The 13928-nt window shown below is 39.3% G+C and overlaps 1 protein-coding gene across 3 annotated transcripts in view; it reads right to left on the bottom strand.

Annotated features, from left to right (window-relative positions):
* Positions 1 to 4900: 4900 nt before the first annotated feature.
* KIAA0391 (KIAA0391 ortholog) overlaps positions 4901 to 13928 on the bottom strand; it is a 53057-nt gene continuing 44029 nt past the window's right edge. Inside the window, exons 5-8 of one of the 3 annotated variants that reach the window (XM_010583652.1) lie at positions 8669 to 8817; positions 7008 to 7203; positions 5152 to 5300; positions 4963 to 5120 (exon numbers count right to left, since the gene is read on the bottom strand). In XM_010583652.1, the coding sequence (XP_010581954.1) occupies positions 5172 to 5300; positions 7008 to 7203; positions 8669 to 8817 (474 nt within the window). In that variant the 3' untranslated portion in view covers positions 4963 to 5120; positions 5152 to 5171. Of the gene's footprint in view, positions 5301 to 7007; positions 7204 to 8668; positions 8818 to 13928 lie in introns of all 3 variants that reach the window. The other 2 variants (XM_010583651.1, XM_010583653.1) reach the window with 2 other exon arrangements.

Below are 13928 nucleotides of genomic sequence, written 5' to 3'. Positions count from 1 at the left end.
CGCCCTCGGCTGCGTGGCGAAAAGGCGGTGGGAAGCGGAGGGGCAGGCGGTCGGGCCGGCGGGGGATGCTGACAGAACTGATGGAGTGAGTTCTGCTGCTCGGGAAACCGCAAACGCCTTGGGCAGCCGCTAGAGAACACGCGCGGAGGTATCGGAGAACTGGAGAAAAGTATCATCACGAGCTGTACAGGCAGCCAGGAAAACAAAAACCCCCTCTTCGTTTTCTAAACAAAGTATTTCCAAGTGTTCTCTTCAGCGAGTATTACTTTAAAGCAAAGAAATACACACTAACCTCAGAAAAGATGTTTGAGTTATTCATAATGGGTAACTGTTGCCACAGCTGCACTATAATGTGATGTTTAAAAGACATAACTTTTTATCAATGTCCAGTACGAAGGGAAATTCCCCAAATTTAAACTCATGAATATATGCGCTTTTTGCCTTTCAGCATCTTGGATTTCCCCTACTCTTTGTGGGAAGGCTTTTTTTTAAAGTCAGTCATTAAAAGAGTTGGAAAAGCTGCGTTTTGGTATCCACACCTCTGTTTTAAAAGATGGTTATTAGATGAGCTTACTCTTTGTTGAAGTAGCACATTACAGGTGCATTTTGCGTATGCCATACATTAAAAGTTTGCTTTCTTGAATTTTTCAATATACTTTTCCTGCTTATTAATGCTACGGGCCAATAAAATGTCTCACTATGTATTACAAAAGAGTTTGTCCCCTTCATTAGGGAAGCACTTTGTGGGCAGACATGCAATGTTTAAAGCTGTGATGCAAGCACTGGAACATGGAAAACAAGAAAATGTAAGAACGTCTCTGCTGGGTCAGACAGAGTCTGTCTAGACCCATGCCCCGTCTCCAACTGTGGCCAAAAGTGGATGCCCAAGGAAAAGTATTAAGACTACAGAGAGCCTTTAATGATACAGTCCCTGAAAACGCTCCCAGTCGCCAACCATCTGGAGGGACTTCCAACGGCAGAGATAGTGTCTGGTTATTTTATAACCCTTGCTGGTCTCCTCTTGAACTCACATGAACTTCTTGCATCCATAACATGCTGTGGCAGAGTTGCTCAGCATAATGACGCGTTGTGTGGTTTCATCTGAACCTTCTATCTGCCCACACCGTTTGATGCTGCTTCTGTACTGGAAGATACAGCAAGCAATTGATCCCTGTGCTTCCCCTCCACAGCACTCATAATTCTTATGACCCCTATGTCTCTCAAGACCTCTGTTTCTCCAGGCTGAGGATTCCTACCCTCACAGTCCTTCCATGTACGAAGCTCTTCCATTCTGTAACACTGGAGTTTAATGTCTGATTTTTTTTCTCTTGAGAAAAAGGGGATGGGAAGACGGAACTAATTATCAAGCATTCAGCCTGATTGCCAAAAAGTAACCATGTGAGAAAATCCTTAAATGTTTGGAATTAAAGATTCAATATTTGACTTAGACCAGGGAAAGAGTAGTAGTTGTTCAATACCATGGCCATGACAGAGGGGAAGTCATGCTACTTGCAGGATATAGCTTCCACAAGTTTTCTCCATCTGCACAGCAACTTTGTCAGCTTCCAAAGTACGGTTTTGTTTCAGAAGAGCAATCACGTATTTTTGGTTTAGTGTTCATCACCTCTGATCAACCGTATGAGAGTCGAAGTCTGTGTTGCAGGATCCTGAGGAAAACTGTTCTCACTGACATCTTTTTAACACAGTAAACAATAAGTGGATGAGCTTGGAGATGACACTATTCACAAAGTACCTACAGTTCAGCCTTACCTCAGGTTGTCGTGGTTTAACCCCAGCCAGCAACTAAGCACCACGCAGCCGCTCACTCACTCCCCCCCCATCCAGTGGGATGGGGGAGAAAATCAGGAAAAGAAGTAAAACTCCTGGGTTGAGATAAGAACGATTTAATAGAACAGAAAAGAAGACACTAATAATGATAATGATAACCCTAATAAAATGACAACAGTAGTAATAAAAGGATTGAAACGCACAAATGATGCGCAGTGCAATTGCTCACCACCCGCCGACCGACACCCAGCCAGTCCCCGAGCGGCAAATCCCTGCCCCCCACTTCCCAGTTCCTAAACGAGACGGGACGTCCCATGGTATGGAATACACTGTTGGCCAGTTTGGGTCAGGTGCCCTGGCTGGGCATGAGAAGCTGAAAAATCCTTGACTGTAGTCTAAACACTACTGAGCAACAACTGAAAACATCAGTGTTATCAACATTCTTCACATACTGAACTCAAAACATAGCACTGTACCAGCTACTAGGAAGACAGTTAACTACATCCCAGCTGAAACCAGGACACAGGTCTATCTTGCCAATGCATCTCCATCTCCACAGCACGTGGTAGGCTAAGCTAAGTGTTAGCTCCTTCTGATTCCTATTCTCGCTCAGCATGGTAGCAAACGGCAGTCAGTGGCATTTGCCATGGTTTCAGGGGTACCAATTGCTGCAACATTTGGAGGACTTGCCCATCTAGCATTCAGCGTGGACCCATCAATCTAATAAACTACTACCAGACAGACATTAAAAATCCTTGGATTTTTACTGTACCACTGTACTAACAAGTAGTAGATGTCAAGTAGATCTGCTGGTAGATTGCTTTGGTTTGGCTCTCAGGTTTATTGCCAATGAACCCCCCCCCCCAAATTCTTTTTACATACTTGGAAGCAAATCCTCATATTCACCGTTATCTCTAAATTCCCTGTTTCAGTAATCTATCTGACATTTCCAGACTTACAGCCACACAAAAGCAATGTTATTTCACAAATATCTTAAAGAAAATGCAAATAATTAATCTCAGACAGAACTGAGCCTCTGGAGACTGTGTACATCTATATGAACAGGTGGTATGCAATTGAAAAAGTCTGTAGGTTGATCACTAACATTTCCTCTTTGGTTCCAGAGAGAAGAGGCTATTAATTCCCTAATAAGGATCAAACAAGGAAAAAGAAAAAAGTCACAACAATTCTGACACTAATGTTGGGACATTTTCCTGTCATAAATTCCAGATTCTGTACCATCTTCCCCTAAATACACTCAGAATGTGTATTTAGGAAGTGTCACTATTTAGAAGGTATTATGGTATCTCTGTAAGAACAGTTTTGAGATGAAACCCAAGTGATTGATTAGGGTCATGTCTGTTCTCAGTCAAAAGGAAGTACAGGGTGCATTTATTCCAGTTAGATGTTGATATTCTGCATGTCTGTTAATGACCAGGGTGAGGTAAAATATGAACTTAAGTGGGTGAACATGTCCCACAATGAAAAGGATAACTTCGAGGTGCAGTTTCTGGTCAGCTAAAGCTGACCTAAGGTAGAACTGCAGGGGCCCACCTTCTGCAGCCTGACATTTTAGCTCCCCTCCCACACAGGTACCAGTACTTGTACAATGGTGCTATTTCCCTACACCACCACTAGTTTTGACCTAGCCAAAACAATTTTTTTAAAGGGTTTGCATTCAGCTGACCCAACTCTGAATTGCTTAGGACTGTACAACCACCAGATCTAGTCCCAAACTGGGACTGTAACATCACTGATTCAGATCAGCTGATGCTGTTGTGGAACTTCATACAGAGGGTAAGTAATCCTCATACAGAGCAACAGTTGCTAACTAAGCAGTCCTGTACAGAAGACACTTACTTTAACAAAGCAGTATTTGCCTTTTCAAGGAGATGTGGCAATTCTCTGACTTACAGAATTGTAGAAACAATTTTCTGGCAAATTAGAAGTGAACTGGTTTGAGGAGCGAGAGAAGATGATCCAATCTCTCTGCTTTCCCTTGGAGACTCCAGAAAGCAGATGACATATAGGAGCTGGCATGTTCTGTCAGAAAAGGGGTCTGTGAGAAATGCTACCAACAACATGAGGAATTTAAAACCAAGGTTCTAGGTTACCTTAAGAGGTATCCAGCTCTTCTACACTTTCTGCACAGTACCTGAAGGACATGACTGTATGCAAATTGCACCTGCTGGTTTACAAACCAAGAGTAGAAAAGTGTCAGGATACCTCTCTGATGTTAAAAAAAAAAAAAAAAAAATAGCAGAGAACATGCTTGAATGCTAAGAGTCCGGAGGGAGCTTGTCATGGGACACTGCAAAAGCTCAAAACTGCAAATACTATACAAAAAGATCATTATGATTCAGCTCAGTTTCAAACTGAGGATTTTTCAGTGTGAATGACAAATCTGACAAAACCATGATCTTTCATCTGAGATTAATGTGGCACTTCTATGTTTTTTGGGAAGAAAAGTTTGTATTAAAGTGGTAAGTGCAATAAATGAACATGTTTACTATACAAACACTTATAAGTAATAACTTAGAACACTGTTCCTGTAATATACACTATTTTCCTTGCTTTATTTCTAACTTGGAATAGGTTTTATAAAAATATCTGTACAAAATTCAGTTTTATCCTATTACTGCCTGTAAGAGTTTCTAGTTATGATCAACTTTTGTTTAGAAAATTCATGCATTTCCATAAGCAAACTATTCCAGTGACGTGAAACCCTGTCAGAAGCAGCAAATTTAAGAATGTGAAAGAGCCACACAATATCACACTGGCTGTTTCCTAATTCTTCCATTCAAAATCTTAATATACATTGCTACAACAAATCTTTTGCATTCTATGTAATCAAACAAATTCTAGTTAGTGGGAGGAAGTATTAGGGCTATGTGCGTCTGCCAAACAGTAAACATACCATTTGGCCCCCTTAGCTCCATTTATTGGCTATAGACATTGTGCGACACTGTTGCAAGGTCAGCCTTGCCTGTTTTGAAGGTACTTCGGAAGTCCTGCTTAACTTCTTCGAAGTACAGAGTTTATGAATTTCAGTGCAGAAGAAAAATTCGAGGAAAAAAAAAAAAAGACTAAAAAACCACAACCTGAAATTCCAAGAGGGAAAAGCAAGTTTTAATTCAAATCACATTGAGAGGCTACAGAAATTGCCTGCAAAGACGGAAATAATGGACCTAATTCATCCCTGCTGGACCACCATTGATGTTAACAGATTTACTCCAGGAATGATTTTGACAAAACGCAGTTACTGAATTTTCCTTAGTTATAGGCCTCACACATTAATCCCATAATTGTACTGCTGAGTTCTCCTAGTCAGCAACAGTGATTAAAAAAAAAAGCAGCTTCAGCTTGTGCAATTACATTCTTCATCACTTCTGTTGAATGCAAAGCCATTTTCTTGGTACTCGATAGGAATATTTTTCCTCAAAAGTGTCTTTATAAGGGATATGCCATGTATCACCTGTAGTCTGTACCACACAGTCATAACAGAAAGCAGGCTGTTGGATAAAGACAGATAAAAACATTTTTTTTAGACTTCACACAATGTATTACTAAAATACCACTTACAGATAGTTATAACTTCCAAGACTTACCTTAGAAATCTCCATAGATTCATCTCTTTAACAACTCTCATTTATTTCCTTACACCAAACAAATTCTAGATTTTAGTACTGGAGGAAAAACTACATCTTTTAGTATTTTGTGGTCTAGGAGTCATCATAAATGGTTAAAATTCTATCTTCCATCTCCACCAGATAATAATGATGTGAATATAATGCATTCAATTTCTAGAAATAGCAAAATGATTGTTTTCTGTTCAGTTAAATGACATCACATGGGAATTAACTCAGGATGTGGAGTTTATAGGCTTGAACTGATAGGATTTAATGACACTAATGACATCTTGTGTTTGTTCTTCCAGTGTACGTCTTTACATAACAGACTTGCTCTCTTCTGAGGAGGATGTAAGAAAAGGGTTTATCACTAACACTTTCAAGAGCATCTAGTTGAACAAATACAATAAACTATTTTTCTGGTCTATTATGTTACAGGTATACTAACTCAACATATATAACACAAATACAAAAGAAACATTACTGGTTGGCAGTTATGGTTCTCAGAACATACTATCACCCTGTATGTATAGTCTTGGAAGTCTACTTTTCCACGACAGCTTCCAGAATAACCTAGAACACAGCTAAGACTTGGAATGTCAATCATCTAAATCACTTGTTTGGGAATTAAAATGTGAAAATTACTAGCCCTTTTGTACAAAAGAAAGAAACAAGGTGTAGCTAAAGCTGTGTTACTCAGGGAACCCTACATTCAGTACTTGGTTCCATAAAAAGAAACGTATATATGGCAACACTGAATGAAAAGCTGTCATTCTTATAAGCCTGCATCTGTACGATCTGTAATGAATATTATTTTACAGTTTTAACCAGAGCAGCAAGAAAATTATCTGCATAGATGCAGTATTCCTTTTAGTAGGCAATAACAATGCACACAGACCAGATAACAAAAAACTGCATGATATGGAGTGTCATGTGATGAATTTTTCCCTAGAAAAATCTTAAAACAGCTGCACTCCTGTTAAGGTACTGTTCATGGCTCACAAGGATACATGTCTCCTAGACAATAACAGTACAGTATTCTGCTATAAGATGATACTGTGCTTGGAAGACTGTAATTTCTGCAGCTGAATACTGACTACAAACCTGACCTGACTGTTTTGGGCTTTCCTTCATGAAACTTTATACATCCTTTAGGCTAATATTACAGTGAATACTGAAATACCTGTATTTTCCTGCTTCCTTAAAATAAAATGAAAGAAATGATATTGTACAATTAGAAGCATGGTATTTTATAATAGTGCTACAGAGGATAATAAGGTATTTCAAAGTTTAAAATAAATGAAAAAATATTGGCTCTTATGTTTTACAGCAATGGAAAGATTTGTATACACAAACATGCATTTGCATTTACATTTTAAACATTTAGGCAGCATTTTTTGTCTTTCTGACAGTTTTCATGTTTGTGGCATGCTTTGTGAATACAGTGAATTTTCAGTAAGTATGGGCATTTTGAGCCCATTGGTACAAATCCACTTAAGACTCCAAGAATCTTTTTGCTTCTAGAGTTTGAAATTGTGTATCTTTAATGAATATGCTCTGTGTGCTTTCTGACTGCAGCAGAAAACTTACCAAAAATTTTATATGCTTTCCTTCTATAGAAGGGGAAAACACTATTTGGTGTCCACGCTGCCACTTACGGAACAGATGACGTGTCAGACTGTTGGAAAGACAAGCCTTGTGATCCCGGAGGAAGTCTCTAGTAACAAACTTGCAATGCTTGCCTGATTGAAGAGTGGCATATAACAAGAAGGCATCATCTTCAGAGCTTAACAAAACAAATGGAAAAGACAGACGTCATTCATGAGGCAGTAAGCGGTTGCAGGAAATGAATCAAATGCTGATCTGAGATCTATTCATCAGCAACACTGAAAATTCCCATCACTACTCTAGTTCCCTGGTAACATAAAGAACTGCTTACCACCAGGCACCAAACGTACTACACAGAGCATTCTTCCCTCCTATCACAATTTGATAATACAACAATATAAGCTTTTATCACCTAACAGTGCCATGTGGAACAGAACTGCTAAAACTCATAAGGGTACCCCCAAAACTTTGTCGGAATACAATCAATCATCACAACTGATAATAAAGTGTATGTAGACAACAGGACAGATCTGTGAATCTTTGTCTTTACATGGGTAAATACACTTCCAAAAGGTCCTATGATTATTTGGAAAATATAGTCAACATTAGCTGCTATTAAACGGAAACAATTTTAGGCAAAAATCTCTCAAAATACATTTATAGTGGGCATGAGATACCCTATACCTGGAGCAGCTGAGCAGAACTCTGCTTGAAACCACTTTTTGAGTGCTGTGGATTACTGTAATAGTAAGTGACAAGACACAAGATTATTGAGGATTTCCAACCTGTGGTTAACAGAGTCCCCTTTATTGGTGCTCAAATAGCAGGAAAGAAAGCGATGTGATTCAACAGCAAAGAGAACAGAGAGGGAATGAAGGAGAACAGATCTGAAACAAGGAGCCAGACAAGAAGAAACTTGGACTGGCTGTTGGGACAAGGAACTTGGTCAGAAGTTCTGGGAACTGGAATCACAGAACAAATGGCAGAGACAGGTGAAGGATCAACAGTGCCCAAATCAGATGGAGACTAGGGGGAGCTGGAAGCTAAGGAAAACTGAGACTCATTATATGAGGAAAGCAGGGCAAGGAGAAACAACATTGAGGCAGAGGCAAGTACCTTGTTTTGAGACAAGGACTGGCTTGACTGGGCAAAAGCAAGGGGGCCGTGCTTCTTAAATTAGAGAGGCAGAGGGTCTATTTCCACTTACAGAAATATTCTCCTCCAGGAGCAGCAAGCAAGTCAGCGCTCCAGACTCTCCACACTCCTGGGTTACCAAGCAACATTGGCCAGGCATAAACTTCATCTCCCCCCATGCAAGGGTAACACAGCAGACCATGACTGTACACTGATGCTATCAGGTATTCTGTAAGTTCAGACCACTGTGGTCTTGGCAGTGGTTTTAACAGTTATAAATCCTAATAAACCACACAGATGTCAGCGTGATTCTAAGTGATGAAATTCTTCATAACATAACTTTTAATATGTATTAGTTTTTTGAAGCAAGTATAGCAAGGGATGTGTTTCACACACAGAGCTGGAGATACTACTAATGGTACTAAAAACTACAGCTGTTCATACTGATTTAAAATGCACATGAATCAGGTGTTGATCTCCATTACATTTAGCCATTTTCTTAAACTTACATATTTTCAGCAAAGAAGAAGTCTGCCTTATTCTGCATCTCCTTCATAATCTCTCTTTTCCAATTTGAAGAGTTACTCAGCATGTGTTTGCGGCCCAGCACAAGCAGCCGGGCATTGTCTTTTGCCAGGCAGTTGACAGCATCAAATAGCTGCAGAAAACAAAGCAAAATCAAAGATTTTCTCAGCTGTAAAAAGAGACTGACAGAAAACACTTTCACATCTGTGTCTCAACTAGTGGAACTTCTAGCATACCCTCATTTCCCATAGTTCTTAACTGCAATGCAAATTAAGTAGATAACTAATTTAATTTCCTAATGTCAAAGAAAAAAAAAAACCCCAAAACAATTCATTGTAGGAAGCTGCTCTCAAACACACAGAAAATACATTGCTATTATAAACTTTTCCCAGCTCTTGCAGCTTGAATGACATGAATGAACTCAGGAAGAGTTGTATGGAGATTTCAGAAATTCAGAGTCAGCTGAGGGAACTGAATCACATTGGGATTTAAGTAATACCTACTTTTGGAAATTATTCAGCATTTGTTGGTATTAGAGGAAGACCGAGTCCTAAACCATCCTGCTTTACCTGCCCCACCTATTGTCGAAATTAGAGAACTACATGCGATCTGGGCTGCCCTGTGGGAAAGAAGCAAGCACCAGTAAAAGGAAATCTGTGACCTCAGGATTGAGGGTTTATGAAAGCCACATCCAGAGTAGCCTCCCACTTATGAACCAACATCCTGAGGTGGCAAATTCACTGCTGCACCAGCTTCTCTTCAGAGGGACTTTTCACCAGCCTCTTAGGGCTGTGCCTGTTCAGCAATAAATGCTTCTCAGGACAGGCGCTTGTTGTGGCTTTCCCTCCCTTCTTCACCCAGACAGAGATCATGGAGGGCAAAGGTTCTGGCTTTCAGCATCCAGGTTATTACTGTGGACTCCTCACAAAGCAATGGCATTTCAATTCTGCCCAGAAAGAGAGAACTCTTTCTTGAGACTGAAGCATCCAACACTTTTAAAGGCTGAGAACAATATGCTCAACCACCAGGGAAAGGTGCTTCCTAATTTTTACCTGTATTTGCTGCCATTATTTGTCAATATACAATCTCCTGATTCTTCTCTAATCCCTCTTCCTGCTTTTCTAGCTACTTCCCTCTTCCCTGTTATCTCTTGTCCCTGCAATGCCTCTAACTGCCTTTCTCCTTCTCTTGCTCTTTCCCCTTCTTTCCTCCTATTTGTGATCCTTATCATTATTTAATATAATTATCTTTTGTTTCAGGGACTAGAAAGAATTGTTCTTCTAACTCTTGGGTACCATTTTACATTTAGTTTGATCTACCTGCAAGTACCAGTGGAAAGGGGTGGTCCCACTCAATCCTCTCTTGAGCTGCATGTTCCCACTACTTCTGTTGCATCAGATCTAATACCACAACTACCCACGAGCTCACTGATCCAACAAAAGACACTTTTTTTCCAGGGTTGAGCTTGCAGCTACACAACTGATAGACCGGAGTCAAAGGCGATGACTGATGGGAACACATCGCTGGAGATGTTGAGGACAGGAAGCATGGGACTGCCTGTCTCAGCAAAGGACCTGCAGGTGGATCAAATTAAGTGTGCCATTAATCTGGATCTGAGAGGGGAGGCCAGAAGATTTTCTACATTAATTTTAACTTTTGACCTATAAGCTGCTGTTACCAGCACTGACTCTGAGGGACTGAAGGCTCTGTCTTCATGGAGACACAGGGTCTTGGTGCTAATGCAAAGCACAAGAGCCTAACAGTACCTGTTGGAACTGACTTCCTGCTTCCAGGAGATCATGCTGGACATTGGCTATGCATGCATACAATCTGCCTTTCCCTGATTAAAACAAACAGGACATAACGTGAGCAGGAAAAGGCCAAATGCCATAATTTCTGCCTATAAAATGGCAGGTAAAAATAAAACCAGCATGCTCTCTGGTGCATGCCCTGAATCTTTGGAGATACATTTCAGAATTCTTACTGGAACACAGAATTGAAAGATACAAACGGAAGCCACCATTTTTATGTTACTGGAAGGCTTTCAAAGTAACTGTGTTATGTAATAACTTATCTTCTATGTCACATAATTTATTTGATTATTAAATTATGACATTAAAAATTGAGAAACTGAAATTCAGTTTTTCAATATTGACATTTCTTTTTGGAATGTCTCATGTGGGCAGTAAAAACTGGCTCATCAATTTTGTTTGTTTACAGTCACTTTTATTTTCCGGTTCTTATGCATTGGCCCAGTCCTGCAAATAGTTGGATACAAATACCAAAGGAGAATTAAGTTTAAGCTGAGTTCATTAAACTTAATAAAAGTTAGGAATGTATCTACTGCATCCACACACATTTTCATGTAGAGAAGTCAAGAGTGAAGAAAAATCAACCATGAGTAACTTAAGCAACCCCTTACAAATTTCAAATGAAAATATTTTCTCTTCTTGCCTCATGTTTCGCTACATTAAGGGAAGGTTAGCAGAAAGTCATGTGAAAAAAAAAAAAGTTAAAATGTTTTTCAAAGAACACTTTAGAAAGTGATTCCACAAAGTATAAAATAAAAAACTTGACAGCAAGAGCATCTTGATGGTACAAAAGAAGAAAAAAGTCCTAAAAGCAGACTATGAGTCAAAAAGAATCCCAGGAACATAGCTGCACTAGTGGTATTGCAAGACAATAAAGAATTGCCAGTATTTGAACTGCTGGAGTTTACCCCCAATAAAAAAAGGAAATACTTTTTAATTACGCTTGTGGTTCAACACAAAGGCAGCTGGATTTCCAGATACGGATTGGTCAACTGGGGCTATTCCCAAGTTTATAAAAAACTTGACTGGCTTGGATCCAGCTCCCTTAAGTCTTTCTTTCTGAAGGGTTAATAACTAGTGGCACTTTGTACCTGTTAGTCATATGGACTTTCTTCTACTACATACTATTAGCATATGAGGTTCTCTAGTATGAAGTGCTTCTGGGGAAAAAATGAGAGATTGGTATAAATTAGCTACAGTTTTGCAATGTAAAAACTCAAAACAGGCTTAACTTGTGATAAAATTAATGGGAATCACCATTTAAAAATTTAGAAACTCCTGCTTGCGCAATAGCACGCTGTCCCTCCTCTACTTACCACAGAAATTAACCTTTACTTGCACAACTAGAACACAGAAGATAGGAACTATTTTTGCTTTCAGAAATTATTTTTGCTTTCACAAAATAAAAATAATTTTGTTCTGCATGGTCCTTTGCCTGATGCAACTTTACTAAAGAGCATTTTATCTTTTTAGGCTTGGGTGCTTAACAGGGGTGGTCTACAGGGAGTCACAGAACTTACGTGAGGGGGGGGGTTTCCTAAGTGTGTCTACTCCTACGCCTGGCTGCTTCTCAAGAAAGGAAGATGTGAGACACACAGCAACATTTGTTTTAGTCATAGAGGAAACTGAACATAATACTGTTCACAAAAAAACGACAGTAGTGATCTCTCACTTAAAAAGACATTTTATTAATCTAGTATTTCCAAAAGTTATCTAAAAATTATCATCTGCCACTACACAATGCAAATATGCTATGTGCAATAAGCTCCATGTAGGTGCACCCTTTGAATGTTCCCACATTATTTAGGCAGCAAACATCAGATGCTCAGTTGGATAATCTGTTCAAAAGGCAATCTGTATAAAACATCAAAAAATATACAACACGCACATTCCCTATGCTATTCATTTCCTTGAAAGTGAGGATTACAAAATTAGTGAAAGAAAGACCTTTTATGAATATTAGTATCTTTCAGATTTGGACAGCAGAACATATAAAACCACATTTTCTCTAAAACCAGGAATTATAAGATGCCATTTTGCACAGAAGGGAAAATAAGCATGGTTAGACTGGCTGCTTCAATTCATATGGCAAGATGTGGGTGAGGCAGAGAAGCAAGAAGCTGGGAATTACTGCTGTTCTGCACAAATCACTGGCCACACAAGGCACTAGAACTACTACTGGATTATATAGATAACTATCATTGCATTCAGTCTTATTTTCTTTTCCTCTGACAGGGCACATCAGGATCCATGTTTCTTTCTGAACTACACAGACATCTTAATCAACTGTTTGTGAAGATCACTAGATCCTTCTCCAAGAAACTCATGCTTATTAGCACTTACTGAATATGTTCTGCTTGCAATCCCTTTCATCATTTATCAGTTACATTTAAATTATTCCAGTGCTGTTCCAGTCTTCGCTTAATTAGATCTTTCTCAAGCTTCTCCTAAACCTTAACATTTTACTTAACATGCAAACAATTTTGTGTTCACTTTAGCAAATGACTCTGATGGAGCCAGGGTACAGCCACAAAGAAGTATGAAACTACACACAGATCAATAGAAGAGTCAAGACCAGCTGTTCACAAATATACCAAGTTATCTCCAAATGTGGTTGTTCTTCTATGATTTTTTTTTGATTACTAAAAAAATGTATGTATCCAGTGTGCATGTTCTAACTCTGATGTCTGCACCCTAGTCCGTGAATCAATGAAAAACTAGCACACTTGTACAATACTTTGGCTGAGTGTACGCATTTATCTTTCCTTGGGACAGTCCCAGAGATATGAGCTATTTCCCCACACGCAAATGAGTTCTTTTTTGTTTCTGCAGCCATGCCATTTTATGGAATTTCCCCTCCACCACCAAGCTCCTGCCCTCATATCACAATGCACCTTTTTTTTTTCTGTTGTGCTGATACAACCTATTTGTTCAGCCATTTTGTCAACCAGATCACAGCACAATCACAACTGCACTTACACACCAGGGCAGGAACTTCTGGATCAGAGAAGCTGGAGTGAAAAGAGGTGGGGAGGCAGAGCGGTAGGACAGAGAACACGTACTCCACAGAATCATGCTGATGCAAAGCCTGAGCTTTGCAAACATGAAATAAAGCATCCGAGGATGCTGTAACTGGCGGTTTTACATTTTAAAAATCTGCATGTTATACCTTAAAAGAGCCACTTTTCAGGTAAGAATAAGTATTAACAGTTTCCCATCAGAAGGGAACTTTTCTACACAAACTGCTAGAAATAGTTTTGCAGTGACCCACATTCACAATTCTGCACAATTTAATGGGGATCGAACATGGGAGTTAGGCTGGGAGAGCAGGGAATCCTTGTCATACTGCAAGATTAATCCTAATTCTTTAAATTTCACAATAGCCTTATAAAGTAAATGCATACTTACATCCCCATTTTACACAAGTGAATAA

The sequence above is a fragment of the Haliaeetus leucocephalus genome, unplaced genomic scaffold, assembly GCF_000737465.1.
Source record: "Haliaeetus leucocephalus isolate CR32 unplaced genomic scaffold, Haliaeetus_leucocephalus-4.0 Scaffold932, whole genome shotgun sequence".
Taxonomy (NCBI): Eukaryota; Metazoa; Chordata; class Aves; order Accipitriformes; family Accipitridae; genus Haliaeetus; species Haliaeetus leucocephalus.
Note: the sequence above shows the minus strand (reverse complement) of the source record. Positions and strands in the feature narration are given on the sequence as shown.